Here is a 17,564-nt window from a genome sequence, read left to right as displayed (position 1 = left end):
TATCCTTTATTTATCCTCATGGGGAAATTAATCCCCTGCATTTGACCCATCATTTACTTGGAGCCTTCCTAGAACTAGGAGCAGTGGGCAGCTGCAGTGCAGCGCCCGGGGACCAACTCCAGTTCTTTTGCCATTGCCTTGGTCAGGGGCACTGACAGGAGTATTAACCCATACATTATCATACATGTCTTTGATGGTGGGAAGAAAGCGGAGCACCCGGAGGAAACCCACACGAACACGGGGAGAAGATGCGAACTCCACACAGAAAGGACCTGGGACTGACCGGGGTTCGAACCCAGGACCTTCTTGCTGTGAGGCAACAGTGCTAACCACTGAGCCACCAGTCAAATGCATCTTAACTCATTGAGTGCCATGGACGTCTTTCGACGTCCAATTAAATAGTGACGTAGAGTGCCACGGACGTCTTTCGACGTCCAATGCGTTTTTTGACGGTGGGACGTCGATCAAAGCCTTCCGCATTTCCTGTACAACTATTGTAGCTATTGGAGGTCTATAACCTATTTTACAGAACCCTTAGGTGGCGACAGTGCTCTCCAGATTACAGAAATGTCAGGAATACACAGCCTGAAATAGCCGTGATCAAAGTGAACCCGCTCATGCTGCAGCCCAGAGCCATGTAGATTGTTCTGGCTGCAACTGACGGGGGCTGCGAACACAGTCAATCCGCGCACACAACTGAGCCCTTCTGCCTCTGTCTGTCTGTCAGCATAGTTTCTCCACACGATTAGCCGCTAGAAAAGCAGCAGCCGACAATTAAAAGCCAAACCTTTTACTGCAGTCCGCGTGTGGCTTCTCCATGTTGCGCTGCCTGGGAGGCGGCGCACCAAAAGCACTCCGAAAATAGACGCTGCGTGCGTGAGGCTGTGTGTTACTAGTGTGGGGAGGAGTTTTCAGCTGAGGGGGGGGGGGGGGCGGGTGGGGCACGCAGGGCAGGACACAACTACACCACATCACTACATCAGAAAATATTACCTAGAGTCAGTGAATGTGCTTGAAATGCTGCATTTCACAAAAGGCTGAATATCTCAGCTTATAATTTGAAATGCCTGAAAACGCTGAAAACAACCAATCTTCTCCGGCTCATAACTAAAGAACGGAAAATGGTATCAATAAACTTTTTTTTGCTGATGATACAATAGAGTCTCCTTGTTCTTTTTGCGTGTTCTGTGTTTACATAGTAATATCACACAATATTCTGTGGGCCTCGAGAAATCACTGAAAACGCTCTGAAAACTCTGGCACTGGGAGCGTCCGTTCTCCAAAAGTGGCTGGCACTCAATGAGTTAAAGTAAAACGTGGCATTCCACCAAAACTATAAAAATAGATACTTTCCCTTTGGGTTTTTTGAAAATAATTCTTCACCGTGATGTACTATGGAGATGAAAGGAACCAAATCACTCAAAATCTCAAAATACCTGCAAAACTCATTTTGGACCTACAATGTGCAGCAGTGACATGTGAAGGGTTCTCACACCCAGACCACCACACATATTTCAATATTGCCAAATCTTACTGTAGAAAAGGGCCCATAATGGCCCACCGTCAGGCCTGTTCTTGGGGCAGTCGATGCCCACCAGCCTGCGCGCCACCACGTAATGATGATGACATCATCAACGATGACACCAATGATGTAATAGCATAGAGTTCACCTGTGAGGTCATCGGCAATGTCAGACATAACACCGATGACGTCATAGCTCCCTAGAACGTTGTGACATCACCAATGACGTGATGTCATACACCAAAACGCGGGCATATAAGCCAGGTGTCCTGTGACGCTATGCTTAATTCACCTCATCCAAGAGATTCCGGCCACATCCGAGAGATTCCTGCTTGATTCGGGTATTTCTTACTCCCCTAATAATGTCAACCATTAGCACAACTAAATCCGGACCCGAACTGAATCCTGGCCATCTTCCAACCGGCCAGGCCCTGGTGCCTGATTGCCTTACACCCAGTCATCCCAGTGGTATTTCAACCGCGTCCCAGGACCGACCAGTCGGTCCCTATCTCCATCTCCGTGATTCTGATCGATCACAGCCCGTGAGCCTTCATCCACGATCCAGCACACTTCACGAGGCAAGCCCCAAAGCTTTGCCCCCAGCGAGCCAACAAGCTTCGCTACACTTACCATGCTTCTTTATACAGCTATATGATTATGGTAAAAAAAAAAATTAACTTTTGGAAGAAGAAAAAACAAATTTTTAGTCCTAATTATTTGACCCAGTTTCAGGGCGAGGGGGAATTGTACTGCAGTTTTGCACCTTAACATACAACTCCCTCTCTCTCTTATTGTCATTTTCTTCTCTTAGAGCACCTGACAATCACAGGATTGGATGACATTGAGGTAAGTCCATGTCTCTCACTTGTCTTTGTGCTACAGTATTACTCCAGAATGTATAGCCATTTTGGAAATGAAAGAAACTGAAATTCAGCATTGTCCACACAGCAGCATGTGTGTTGGTGTTTTCACCTCTTCTACAGCTTGTTGTTAAATTCACCTCCTGACAGAAGCTCCTCCTGAAACATTCAGGACCTATCAACTTGTTTTATACTAGCTTGTCTGCTCCCTCGCAGAAAGCAGCACTCTCCCCTCCCATTCCCGAAAGTGTTCCTGAAATGGGCGAATCCATGAAGCGAGCCAGTAAACTTGTTAGACTAGTAAACCTGTTCAACTAGTAGACTTGTTAAACTAGTAAACTTGTGAAAACTTGTGAATCTTTTCAACCAGTATCCTTGCTAGTTGCTAGTACCTGCTTCTTCACTTTGGGACCTGAAACCTTAATTGCGAGGACAATCTGGCAAAGAGTCTGGTTAGCTCAGTTAGCTTAGCTGTTCACGTTTATGCCCAGTGCTTTGCAATATGTCCTGTTAGGCTTCTGTAGTGCAGTGCATTATTTACAACTGTGTTGTGTTTTCTGTCACCTTTAGTGGTCAGAAGATTTCACTTTCAGGGTTCCCATGTGTCCTGGAAAACAGCTGACCAATTTTCCAGTCATGGAAAACAAATTGAAAATGAGACAAATGGTAAAATTCCCTGGAAAATCTTGTGCTAGCCTGGAAGAATCATCATCATTCTCCCATTTTGCTGTAGCTGAGAATGAACTGCTAGGCTATCTATCAGAGCTTCCCCAAAAAGGGTAATATTACCATCTGAAGGGCTAAGTTATGTTCAAGATCATATAAAAGGGATATGCCAACAGTTTTGGAGATTCACCTATTTGCCATATTCCCGATAGTATAACCAGGGCCGGTTCCAGAACAAGATGACTAGGGATGCATCCGGCCGGCCCCGCCCAAAAAATGTGACGTTATTTTACTAAAAATAATGCATTTTACCATCATTTCAAGTAGAATGATACCACCCAAGCAAGAATATTTCAAGTGTTTCAAGTGCTTTACTGAAATATTTGGACCATATAATGATAATACAATTATCTCAACCTTAAAAGGTTACATATGTGCCAAAAAGCCATGAATTCACATCAAAGAACAAAGAAAAACAACAATTATAATTCAAGTTTAAACAGTAAGTGTGCAGCTGCAGCATTTATAAAAAAATTAAAATACTTTTTTTTTTTTTTTACTTTTCAACTGAGCATGCAGACAATTAAAATAAGCAATGCGTGCTTTTGCACCCCCGTAGAACCGGGCCTGAGTATAACTAGAATGTAGATGCCTTTCTCACCTCTGCGTGTGCATTAGTAAGTGCGTTTCACCCCTCACTGCTTCTTAGCTTAGCACTACAATGGCGGGATATGGTACAGCTGCCTACCCCGGCTCAGTCGCCCAAAATACACATTCCAACAGTGCCACAAACACTCAACATGTACACGTTGTGACTCGTGCACACACCACCGGATGAAAATCCAAAGTTACGGGAAACGGTCATTTTCGAAGTAAATCCAGAGCGACAACTAACAAAGAGAGGGTTCCCTCTCTAACCAATCCTTCTTCCTCGTTTGCCTGAGGCGCATGCGCTGTGTGCAGTCATCAGTACAGGGACATCACTGATGACATTATCATCGAGTGCCGACATGTCACAATGACTCTGTGAGTGTGAAGGCCTAAAAACATAAAATACCGCTCTAGTGCCCCCCCCTACACGGACAGCTCTCCAATAGCCATTTGGTGCTGCAGTCTGAACGTAGCGACTCTGTTGTCTCTTGCAGACGGTGAGCAGCTCCACTCCGCTGCCCAACTGCATCATGATGACCGGTTTGCCAGAGGGAGGCTACATGCAGGAGGACGTGGCCCGGCTGGTGTGGCCGTACCTGGAGACGCAGGACATTTACTCCATGTACTACAATGTGACAGTGCTGCCACTGCAGAGGAGGGTAAGGCAGACAGGACATTTACTCCATGTACTACAATGTGACAGTGCTGCCACTGCAGAGGAGGGTAAGGCAGACAGGACATTTACTCCATGTACTACAATGTGACAGTGCTGCCACTGCAGAGGAGGGTAAGGCAGACAGGACATTTACTCCATGTACTACAATGTGACAGTGCTGCCACTGCAGAGGAGGGTAAGACAGACAGGACATTTACTCCATGTACTACAATGTGACAGTGCTGCTACTGCAGAGGAGGGTAAGACAGACAGGACATTTACTCCATGTACTACAATGTGACAGTGCTGCCACTGCAGAGGAGGGTAAGACACACAGGACATTTACTCCATGTACTACAATGTGACAGTGCTGCCACTGCAGAGGAGGGTAAGACAGACAGGACATTTACTCCATGTACTACAATGTGACAGTGCTGCTACTGCAGAGGAGGGTAAGACAGACAGGACATTTACTCCATGTACTACAATGTGACAGTGCTGCCACTGCAGAGGAGGGTAAGACACACAGGACATTTACTCCATGTACTACAATGTGACAGTGCTGCTACTGCAGAGGAGGGTAAGACAGACAGGACATTTACTCCATGTACTACAATGTGACAGTGCTGCCACTGCAGAGGAGGGTAAGACACACAGGACATTTACTCCATGTACTACAATGTGACAGTGCTGCTACTGCAGAGGAGGGTAAGACAGACAGGACATTTACTCCATGTACTACAATGTGACAGTGCTGCCACTGCAGAGGAGGGTAAGGCAGACAGGACATTTACTCCATGTACTACAATGTGACAGTGCTGCTACTGCAGAGGAGGGTAAGACAGACAGGACATTTACTCCATGTACTACAATGTGACAGTGCTGCCACTGCAGAGGAGGGTAAGGCAGACAGGACATTTACTCCATGTACTACAATGTGACAGTGCTGCTACTGCAGAGGAGGGTAAGACAGACAGGACATTTACTCCATGTACTACAATGTGACAGTGCTGCTACTGCAGAGGAGGGTAAGACACACAGGACATTTACTCCATGTACTACAATGTGACAGTGCTGCTACTGCAGAGGAGGGTAAGACAGACAGGACATTTACTCCATGTACTACAATGTGACAGTGCTGCCACTGCAGAGGAGGGTAAGACACACAGGACATTTACTCCATGTACTACAATGTGACAGTGCTGCTACTGCAGAGGAGGGTAAGACAGACAGGACATTTACTCCATGTACTACAATGTGACAGTGCTGCCACTGCAGAGGAGGGTAAGGCAGACAGGACATTTACTCCATGTACTACAATGTGACAGTGCTGCTACTGCAGAGGAGGGTAAGACAGACAGGACATTTACTCCATGTACTACAATGTGACAGTGCTGCCACTGCAGAGGAGGGTAAGGCAGACAGGACATTTACTCCATGTACTACAATGTGACAGTGCTGCTACTGCAGAGGAGGGTAAGACAGACAGGACATTTACTCCATGTACTACAATGTGACAGTGCTGCTACTGCAGAGGAGGGTAAGACAGACAGGACATTTACTCCATGTACTACAATGTGACAGTGCTGCCACTGCAGAGGAGGGTAAGACAGACAGGACATTTACTCCATGTACTACAATGTGACAGTGCTGCCACTGCAGAGGAGGGTAAGACAGACAGGACATTTACTCCATGTACTACAATGTGACAGTGCTGCTACTGCAGAGGAGGGTAAGACAGACAGGACATTTACTCCATGTACTACAATGTGACAGTGCTGCTACTGCAGAGGAGGGTAAGACAGACAGGACATTTACTCCATGTACTACAATGTGACAGTGCTGCTACTGCAGAGGAGGGTAAGACAGACAGGACATTTACTCCATGTACTACAATGTGACAGTGCTGCTACTGCAGAGGAGGGTAAGACAGACAGGACATTTACTCCATGTACTACAATGTGACAGTGCTGCTACTGCAGAGGAGGGTAAGACAGACAGGACATTTACTCCATGTACTACAATGTGACAGTGCTGCTACTGCAGAGGAGGGTAAGACGGACAGGACATTTACTCCATGTACTACAATGTGACAGTGCTGCTACTGCAGAGGAGGGTAAGACAGACAGGACATTTACTCCATGTACTACAATGTGACAGTGCTGCCACTGCAGAGGAGGGTAAGGCAGACAGGACATTTACTCCATGTACTACAATGTGACAGTGCTGCTACTGCAGAGGAGGGTAAGACAGACAGGACATTTACTCCATGTACTACAATGTGACAGTGCTGCTACTGCAGAGGAGGGTAAGACAGACAGGACATTTACTCCATGTACTACAATGTGACAGTGCTGCCACTGCAGAGGAGGGTAAGACAGACAGGACATTTACTCCATGTACTACAATGTGACAGTGCTGCCACTGCAGAGGAGGGTAAGACAGACAGGACATTTACTCCATGTACTACAATGTGACAGTGCTGCTACTGCAGAGGAGGGTAAGACAGACAGGACATTTACTCCATGTACTACAATGTGACAGTGCTGCTACTGCAGAGGAGGGTAAGACAGACAGGACATTTACTCCATGTACTACAATGTGACAGTGCTGCTACTGCAGAGGAGGGTAAGACAGACAGGACATTTACTCCATGTACTACAATGTGACAGTGCTGCTACTGCAGAGGAGGGTAAGACAGACAGGACATTTACTCCATGTATTACAATGTGACAGTGCTGCCACTACAGAGGAGGGTAAGACAGACAGGACATTTACTCCATGTACTACAATGTGACAGTGCTGCTACTGCAGAGGAGGGTAAGACAGACAGGACATTTACTCCATGTACTACAATGTGACAGTGCTGCTACTGCAGAGGAGGGTAAGACAGACAGGACATTTACTCCATGTATTACAATGTGACAGTGCTGCCACTACAGAGGAGGGTAAGACACACAGGACATTTACTCCATGTACTACAATGTGACAGTGCTGCTACTGCAGAGGAGGGTAAGACAGACAGGACATTTACTCCATGTATTACAATGTGACAGTGCTGCTACTGCAGAGGAGGGTAAGACAGACAGGACATTTACTCCATGTATTACAATGTGACAGTGCTGCTACTGCAGAGGAGGGTAAGACAGACAGGACATTTACTCCATGTACTACAATGTGACAGTGCTGCTACTGCAGAGGAGGGTAAGACAGACAGGACATTTACTCCATGTATTACAATGTGACAGTGCTGCTACTGCAGAGGAGGGTAAGACAGACAGGACATTTACTCCATGTACTACAATGTGACAGTGCTGCTACTGCAGAGGAGGGTAAGACAGACAGGACATTTACTCCATGTATTACAATGTGACAGTGCTGCTACTGCAGAGGAGGGTAAGGCAGACAGGACATTTACTCCATGTACTACAATGTGACAGTGCTGCTACTGCAGAGGAGGGTAAGACAGACAGGACATTTACTCCATGTACTACAATGTGACAGTGCTGCCACTGCAGAGGAGGGTAAGACAGACAGGACATTTACTCCATGTACTACAATGTGACAGTGCTGCTACTGCAGAGGAGGGTAAGGCAGACAGGACATTTACTCCATGTACTACAATGTGACAGTGCTGCTACTGCAGAGGAGGGTAAGACAGACAGGACATTTACTCCATGTTCTACAATGTGACAGTGCTGCCACTGCAGAGGAGGGTAAGACACACAGGACATTTACTCCATGTACTACAATGTGACAGTGCTGCCACTGCAGAGGAGGGTAAGACACACAGGACATTTACTCCATGTACTACAATGTGACAGTGCTGCTACTGCAGAGGAGGGTAAGACACACAGGACATTTACTCCATGTTCTACAATGTGACAGTGCTGCTACTGCAGAGGAGGGTAAGACACACAGGACATTTACTCCATGTACTACAATGTGACAGTGCTGCCACTACAGAGGAGGGTAAGACACACAGGACATTTACTCCATGTTCTACAATGTGACAGTGCTGCTACTGCAGAGGAGGGTAAGACACACAGGACATTTACTCCATGTTCTACAATGTGACAGTGCTGCCACTGCAGAGGAGGGTAAGACAGACAGGATATTTACTCCATGTACTACAATGTGACAGTGCTGCTACTGCAGAGGAGGGTAAGACAGACAGGACATTTACTCCATGTACTACAATGTGACAGTGCTGCTACTGCAGAGGAGGGTAAGACAGACAGGATATTTACTCCATGTACTACAATGTGACAGTGCTGCTACTGCAGAGGAGGGTAAGACAGACAGGATATTTACTCCATGTTCTACAATGTGACAGTGCTGCCACTGCAGAGGAGGGTAAGACACACAGGACATTTACTCCATGTACTACAATGTGACAGTGCTGCCACTGCAGAGGAGGGTAAGACACACAGGACATTTACTCCATGTACTACAATGTGACAGTGCTGCTACTGCAGAGGAGGGTAAGACACACAGGACATTTACTCCATGTTCTACAATGTGACAGTGCTGCTACTGCAGAGGAGGGTAAGACAGACAGGACATTTACTCCATGTTCTACAATGTGACAGTGCTGCCACTGCAGAGGAGGGTAAGACAGACAGGACATTTACTCCATGTTCTACAATGTGACAGTGCTGCTACTGCAGAGGAGGGTAAGACACACAGGACATTTACTCCATGTACTACAATGTGACAGTGCTGCCACTGCAGAGGAGGGTAAGACACACAGGACATTTACTCCATGTTCTACAATGTGACAGTGCTGCTACTGCAGAGGAGGGTAAGACACACAGGACATTTACTCCATGTTCTACAATGTGACAGTGCTGCCACTGCAGAGGAGGGTAAGACACACAGGACATTTACTCCATGTACTACAATGTGACAGTGCTGCTACTGCAGAGGAGGGTAAGACACACAGGACATTTACTCCATGTTCTACAATGTGACAGTGCTGCTACTGCAGAGGAGGGTAAGACACACAGGACATTTACTCCATGTACTACAATGTGACAGTGCTGCCACTGCAGAGGAGGGTAAGACACACAGGACATTTACTCCATGTTCTACAATGTGACAGTGCTGCCACTGCAGAGGAGGGTAAGACACACAGGACATTTACTCCATGTACTACAATGTGACAGTGCTGCTACTGCAGAGGAGGGTAAGACACACAGGACATTTACTCCATGTTCTACAATGTGACAGTGCTGCTACTGCAGAGGAGGGTAAGACAGACAGGACATTTACTCCATGTTCTACAATGTGACAGTGCTGCCACTGCAGAGGAGGGTAAGACAGACAGGACATTTACTCCATGTATTACAATGTGACAGTGCTGCTACTGCAGAGGAGGGTAAGACACACAGGACATTTACTCCATGTTCTACAATGTGACAGTGCTGCTACTGCAGAGGAGGGTAAGACAGACAGGACATTTACTCCATGTTCTACAATGTGACAGTGCTGCTACTGCAGAGGAGAGTAAGACAGACAGGACATTTACTCCATGTTCTACAATGTGACAGTGCTGCCACTGCAGAGGAGGGTAAGACAGACAGGACATTTACTCCATGTTCTACAATGTGACAGTGCTGCTACTGCAGAGGAGGGTAAGACAGACAGGACATTTACTCCATGTTCTACAATGTGACAGTGCTGCCACTGCAGAGGAGGGTAAGACAGACAGGACATTTCAAGTCGTTGTCTAACATCAGCCCAAGTGATCAATGATGGATATTGATGTTGATGCAGCCTCCTCTCCTCCTCTCCTCTCCTCTCTCCTCTCCTCCTCTCCTCTCCTCCTCTCCTCTCTCCTCTCCTACAGGCCTTTGTGTATTTCGGTGATTGGACTAAGTGCTGTGATTTCGTCCGGTCCCACATTAAAAGCCCGGTTTCTGTCCAAGGCTCTGAGCTCAGCCTCCACTTCCTCTTGCAGCCCATAACAGTAGTATACATGGAGGTACTATGAACACACACACGCAGACACACGCACAGGATAATAGTCATTTGTAATAGAATATACTGTCATTTAGTTTATAATAATACTTTAGTTCTGTGTTGTTTATTCTATGCTGGGGTTTTTTTTTTGCTTATTTCTTACTGTTGTTTTTCTTTGCCTGCTTTTCAAGCACCTTGCAACTTCTGCTTTGAAAAGTCCAGCGAACAATATAATGTTAATAAAATGTGAGGAATGATCTAAAGTCAAGTTGAATTGACTGAAATAGAGCAGTTTATGTCTTACATTTGGTTTTTGAGGTATTACATTCCCGTTTCTGGTGAGAAATCCTGGCAGAAAGATATTCTTTTGGGTCTACACGTGTTTTCATTGTCGTTTTAATTTGATTGTTCAGTAGTTTACTGCCATCAAATGGGCTGCTCAGAATACATTCTCTTCTTTGATCAGGACATCGGCTGGAGGCAGCAATCATTTTCATTATCGATTTGTCTACTGATCAATTTTGTTTTTCTTAATTGGTTAGTCTGTAAAAGGTATAAAACAATAATGACTAATTGATGATCTGTGTGATCTTTTCACAGTATTTTATGTACACAAAACTGATGGAATGGAGCAACATTGTAAGTCTGTTTTTATTAAACCAGCTTTCCAATGAAATGTGTTGAAAACCATAATAAACTATGAGTGCGTTTACATGCAGACAATAAACAGTTTATTAGCGGATTTCTGGAGTTACCTGATTATTCAAATGGTCATGTAAACAGCATAAACCGATAAGCTTTATCCGTTTATGGCCGTTATCGGGTTATGAATAAACCGATAAACATACCTAGGTTTTTGTCCAATAACCTGTCTTTTGAGTGCATTTATACAGCGTATCAGGTTTCTTGTGGGTTTATACATCTGCGCATGTACAAGTTGCATGTAAAAAGTTGAATTACCGCCGCCTTCTGGAGAGAAATCCGACTAATTGACTGAATCATGTAAACCCGGGTTTCTCCTATTGTCGGATTATTAAAGTGCATGTAAACGCAGAAATCAGATTATTGCCATAAACTGATTACTCACAGTTATCAGTTTATTGGTGTGCATGTAAACGCACTCTATGATACATCATGAGTAAGTGCAGTCCTGAGTGAAAGACGCTGTCTTTGGACGCCTGGGCCCTGAATACCAAATCCCCTTGTTCTTGTTTGGTTTCAGCCTCTTGTGAACGTGGACTCGCTGGGACAGAGGCTGCTGACTGTGGAGATCGCGCAGCCTGACATGGACCTCATCACATACCTGATGAGTGTGGTGTCGGGACTCGCTCCAATCCAAAACTGCCTGCCGCTCGCCAACCGGGTACAAACACACAAACACAACGGCGCTTTCAGACATTCACCTGGGGGTGTGTTCAATCTGAAAACGGTGTGCACCCGTTTGTCTAGTCCTATTTGCTACTTACCAAGGATGATGTTGATTGGTTGAGTTCTTTCTCAGCACAATCCATCCTGTTCCTCATAGTAGCTCTGGAGAGCTGGGAAAAAATGAATACAAAGTCAATGCGGTCATGGTCCTGTATGTACAAGCTCAATGAAATTTACTTTGTGTTCACTGGATGAATTTTAGTGAGCCTCAGTCAACTTATACATATATATTACTGTTTAAACATCGGCGCGGCCTGGGGTCCTTCAGGCTAGAATGGTAGGATTGCCTTTTTCCACGGGAGGTTCTGGTGAGACGAAGGAGGTGCCCGGCCTGGAATCACCCCACAGGGCCTTAGACCCTCCATGCACCGAAGGTCTCTCAATACTGCGGTGTAGCACTAAACTCTATTGCAGCGGATTGGGCGTGATCAACCCTTCCGAATCCGCGGGCAACGTTGCAGACAGAGTAGGAAGGCTGATCCGTGAGCGGCTGCTTCTGGGACGCGGGTCGGGGTCGTAATCGGCCTCGGCTGGGTCTACTGGGCGAGGGGTGTATGATGTTGACAGACCCGAAACACCCCACGACCCCAGTTAACATCACTGATGACGCGTCCCAGCGCATGCAGTAGTATGTATATTTGAACCAACTGTTGTTGTTATGATTATTATTACTATTCTTTGTAGTCAGTAGAGCTGTCTTCGACTCAGAATTATGTCAGGCTGTTCAATACGAATATTAAAAAAAAAAAAAAATTGCCAATCAGAAAATCCATTGTTTGATTTTTTTTTGTATAATTGGGACTTGGTTTTACCGTATTAATACGCTGATACTTGTACCAAAATAGGCTATATATCACAATCTATGGTATGTAAAATCAGACATTCAGCACCCCCATATAGCCAGAATGGAATGGTCCTTATGGCAGGCAATGAAAAGATGCAATTTTCTCCTTTTCCTAAATCGCCAAATTTTAAATCACAAGAAATCTCCTTGCCTCTATGTTCACCTGACTACCTTGATAGTAAACATCCCATATCTCTCTCTCTCTCTCTCACCCCCCCCCCACCCTCTTCCTTCCCAGGTGTGCTTTGAGATGGCTGACTTGGATGGTGTGGAGGAAGTGTTAAAGTTGGTGTTGGATAAAAACGGCGCTCACGCACGCTACATTAAGAAACTGCGCAGAAGGCTTGAACTTCCGGACGATCGGTGCGTGCATGTCTGTGTGTGTGTGAGAGAGAGAGAGTACAGAGAGGAGGGAGGGAGGGATGGCTGTTGAAATTGTTCTCCCTGTGTTTTGTGGAATGAATGCATGCATATCAACCAGCTGAATAACTCTGTTCTCCCGCCCCCCCCCCAGGGTTTTGATTGGAGGTTTTGAAAGGAGCTTTGAAAGGTTTGTTCTCTCCAAAGCTATATATATGTAGGCTACACAAATATTTGTCCATAATTGTATATCACAATAGTCTAGTTTCTGCAGAATGTGGCTACATCTGTAAATGTAATTACCTGTCCCGTAGAACGCCTGCAGTGGTTGAAGCTTCTAAAGAGAAGAGAAACTAAATAAAACCTTTTTACAGCCAGAACATGCTATTAACTTGTGATAAATAATGTTGTTAACACTATCTAATAAAGATAAACAGGATAATCATTTTAGCCATAATTATGCAACTCTACTTTTGGGGGAAAAGATGTTCCTTTGATTTTCACCATTATTTTCACCATTTAAAAGTTTACTAATTGTGTAAGCAAAAGTCTTTGGTCCTCGTAAAAACTTAATAATGTGCTATAGTCAAGCCTCCCTGCCCACTGGTGATTCCTGTGCGTGTATCATTTCAGGGTTATGGACCTAAAAGTGCGTCTAGAAAAAACTACAAATTGGAAGCCACTCGGAATCATCCCCGGCCCGTCTGAGCCAGCCGGCGCCGCTGGCACCGCCGTGTCCGGACCCGACGACGCAGCGCCGACCGTCAACGGCAAGCCGGGAAGCGATGACGCAGCAGAGGAGGTTAAGCAACCAGGAAGTGAGATCCCTGTGGACGCCACTGTCCCTCCCACAGGAAGTGAGATCACTGTGGATGCAGGTGTCACTCCCACAGGAAGTGAGATCTCTGTGGACGCAGGTGTCACTCCCACAGGAAGTGAGATCTCTGTGGACGCCACTGTCCCTCCCACAGGAAGTGAGATCACTGTGGACGCCACTGTCACTCCCACAGGAAGTGAGATCACTGTGGACGCCACTGTCACTCCCACAGGAAGTGAGATCCCTGTGGACGCCGCTGTCACTCCCACAGGAAGTGAGATCCCTGTGGACGCCGCTGTCACTCCCACAGGAAGTGAGATCACTGTGGACGCTGCTGTCACTCCCACAGGAAGTGAGATCACTGTGGACGCCACTGTCACTCCCACAGGAAGTGAGATCACTGTGGACGCAGCTGTCACTCCCACAGGAAGTGAGACCCCTGTGGACGCTGCTGTCACTCCCACAGGAAGTGAGATCCCTGTGGACGCAGGTGTCACTCCCACAGGAAGTGAGATCCCTGTGGACGCAGGTGTCACTCCCACAGGAAGTGAGATCCCTGTAGACGCCGCTGTCACTCCCACAGGAAGTGAGATCACTGTGGACGCAGGTGTCACTCCCACAGGAAGTGAGATCCCTGTGGACGCAGGTGTCACTCCCACAGGAAGTGAGATCCCTGTAGACGCAGCTGTCACTCCCACAGGAAGTGAGATCACTGTGGACGCAGGTGTCACTCCCACAGGAAGTGAGATCCCTGTGGACGCAGGTGTCACTCCCACAGGAAGTGAGATCCCTGTAGACGCAGCTGTCACTCCCACAGGAAGTGAGATCACTGTGGACGCCGCTGTCGCTCCCACACCAGATAAAGACACGGAGAAAGACGAAGCAAAGGAGCCAGAGGGTTCACCGCCTACCTCTGTTTCTGCCGTTGGTTTGACCTCCTCTTCTGCAGCAGTTGACAACCCAATAGAGTCACCGCAGAGACAGGTGAGCACTCTCACTCTCCATGTCATGTCATATACAGCAGTGGTTCATATCTCTTTTGTCCAGTCTCGCTCATTTACAAGTAGTGCGCATGCGCTGTACTGATGACTGCACACAGCACATGTGCCGCATGGCTAGTGAGAAAGTAACTGCAGTTATACACTCCTGTTCTGTTACTCTTTGTCTGGATTTACTACAAAAAATACCGTTTGACCTGACTTTGAATTATTATTTCATCACGTGGTGAGTACATGAGTCACAACATGTACATGTGAGTATTTATGGCGCTGTTTGAATGTGCATTTTGGGCGACTGAACCGAAGTAGGCAAATGTCCCATTGACTGCCATTGTTAGCGCTAAGCTATTAGCATTTGAGGGCAGTTTGCACTGCACGCAGATAGAAAATTAAGCCATGTAGGTTCTAGTTTTAATATAGACAATATGGCAAATGGCCTAAACTCCCAAAGAGTTGGCGTATCCCTTTTAACTGATTTTAGCGATTAGAAAAAAGGGCAATTAGTGTCTAACGGAAACCCTGATTGGTACACACTTCACACTTCATGAAAGCAACACCTGAAGAAGTTCAGCATGATGTAGGTCTCAGAGTGCTTTATCAGACCCCCCCCCCCCGAACCATTGGAGAACCTGCAGTTCCCCTGCCATTTCTGATGTATTTTGTCTTTTGAAATGTTGATACAGTACTAAACACCCCCCCCCCTCTCTCTCTCTCTGTCTCTCTGTCTCTGTCTCTCTCTCTCTCTCTCTCTCTCTAGACTCTTGTGACAGTAGTTGAATCAGGTGGTGAGGAGCTAGAGAAGATGGAGGAAGAAGAGCAGGCTGAGAAAACCTCCACCGCTGCTAAACGGAAACACAGCGAGGACGACACAGGTGTGTTTTGTTATTGTTGTTCTCTCTATTTTTCAACACTGTCCTTTTCACATTCACACACCCACATTCATACCTGGAAGCTGACCAGTACAACCGCTCTGATCTGCTGGCTACTGAGCAGCTTCACTAGGCCGGTAGGCCGGGGATAAGGGCTTTGCTCAAGGGAACCTCAGTAGGGAGGGGCATGCGCTGCTTTTTCATTTCCCCCCACACAGATTTATCCTGCCATGCCCGGGGATTGAACCGACAGCTTTCCAGTCACAAGCTCCCTTCTCTAAACTTGAGGTTACCACTGTCCACTCAATCAATCAATCCATTTTATACAGTGGAATCCGCTTATATAGTGATCACGGTTATAGTGATCAACCGCTTATACTGATCAAAAGGCTTGGTCCTGAATCATTCCTATACACATGCTCTTTGAATAATTTGCTTATAGTGATCAATACTCCACTTACACTGATCATTTTGGGCCTTGTCCCACCTGAGGACAATGGAAAACATGTTTAAAACTACAGTAATTTTTGTTATTCTTTCCTTCCAAACTGCCAAAAATGAGCCAACGAGATACAGCAGCGATACTAACTTACTGTATGGATTTTTAAAGTCAATAACATTCCTTTACTTTATATGTGCTGTATTTATGTCATACATATACAAATGTCAATTAGATGCTAATCTGCATGAGAAATAAAGGAAAAGAAAAAATCTGTTCTAATGATCATCTGCTTATAGTCATCAATTTGACCCGTCCCAAGCTGATCACTATAAGAGGAGTGCACTTGTATTTAGCGCCAAATCATAACAAGAGTTATCTCAAGGCGCTTTACAAATAGAGCAGGTAGAAGACCGGGCTGTTTATTTTAGACCCGACAATTGAAACGATGCTCACATGCACTGGCGATTATACTGCGAGGTCATGTGGCCATTGAAATAATTTCCCAACAAGAGCAGCACTTGGCGACGGCCAAGGGAAAAGAGCCCTTTAACGGGGAAGAAAACTTGAGCAGACCTGGCTCTTGGTGGGTGTTGATCTGCCATGATCGGTTGGATTGAGAGAGAGAGTTTTTTTGTGTCCGTGCGTGCGTGTGTGTGTGTGTGTGTGTGTGTGTGTGTGTGCGCGTGTGTGTGTGACCCTCCTCCAACCCCCCCCTCCCGGAGACCGACATAGAAGCTTCGATTATGACCGATTTTATCTCTGCAAAGCGTCGACGCTCTGAATATGGTATTCGGGACAGCCCTAGTGGTAACAGTTAGCAATTTTAAAAACTATGTCTTTGTGGGCTGTATTGGTTTTGTATTGGTTTACAATAGAAGACTTCCAGGTTGAATGTGAAAAACGTTACCTGGGAAGTCAGAAAGTAACTGGAGTAGAGAACACGCATTGTTGATTTTGTTATTTTCATAGGATTTGTTGGCTGTAAGCAATGTGTTAAAAAACACCAGTGTTGTCCTTTAATTTATTATACACTTGGGTTAGAGTTAACCGCACGATTACAGACATTTTTAAATTAGACTTTTTGAAGAGCAGAGACAGAGAGAATTTCATTCAGCAATAGTGTTGCAATATTGGATATACTGAGTTAGATATTCTATTGCACCAAGTCCAAGATGGAGTGAAATGGTTGAAATTGTCTTTGTCTGACACTGGTTCTTCTTCTGCCTCTCTCTCTCTCTCTCTCTCTAGAGGAGAAGCTGAACGAGGAGGAGGAAAAGCAGGTGGTGACACCCAGGACCAGAAGCCAACCCAAGAAGAGAACCAGACAGACCCCTGGTAACACACACAACATACACACACACACACACACACACACACATAAAGGGAAGGATGCAATCAATTAATATTCTTATTTTAATTATAGTGTTTTTATTACCTGTTCATCATCCAGTTTCTCTCAAATCCAGAGGCTCCTGATGTAAAGTGTTAT

At 45.8% G+C, this 17,564-nt stretch overlaps 1 protein-coding gene across 1 annotated transcript in view; it reads left to right on the top strand.

Annotated features, from left to right (window-relative positions):
• The window catches only part of LOC310779501 (uncharacterized protein), a gene marked incomplete at both ends in the record, with an annotated part of 41,592 nt that extends 24,041 nt beyond the window's left edge, over nucleotides 1-17,551 (top strand). Inside the window, 11 exons of the mRNA XM_083640032.1 lie at nucleotides 2,333-2,367; nucleotides 4,193-4,357; nucleotides 10,205-10,339; nucleotides 10,918-10,956; nucleotides 11,540-11,680; nucleotides 12,828-12,952; nucleotides 13,104-13,139; nucleotides 13,583-14,750; nucleotides 15,522-15,636; nucleotides 17,324-17,410; nucleotides 17,526-17,551. Coding sequence (XP_083496158.1) covers nucleotides 2,333-2,367; nucleotides 4,193-4,357; nucleotides 10,205-10,339; nucleotides 10,918-10,956; nucleotides 11,540-11,680; nucleotides 12,828-12,952; nucleotides 13,104-13,139; nucleotides 13,583-14,750; nucleotides 15,522-15,636; nucleotides 17,324-17,410; nucleotides 17,526-17,551 — 2,072 coding nt within the window. The remainder of the gene's footprint in view (nucleotides 1-2,332; nucleotides 2,368-4,192; nucleotides 4,358-10,204; nucleotides 10,340-10,917; nucleotides 10,957-11,539; nucleotides 11,681-12,827; nucleotides 12,953-13,103; nucleotides 13,140-13,582; nucleotides 14,751-15,521; nucleotides 15,637-17,323; nucleotides 17,411-17,525) is intronic.
• Nucleotides 17,552-17,564: the final 13 nt, after the last annotated feature.

Source organism: Poromitra crassiceps (assembly GCF_964638095.1).
Source record: "Poromitra crassiceps genome assembly, chromosome: 7".
Lineage (NCBI taxonomy): Eukaryota > Metazoa > Chordata > Actinopteri > Beryciformes > Melamphaidae > Poromitra > Poromitra crassiceps.
Note: the sequence above shows the minus strand (reverse complement) of the source record. Positions and strands in the feature narration are given on the sequence as shown.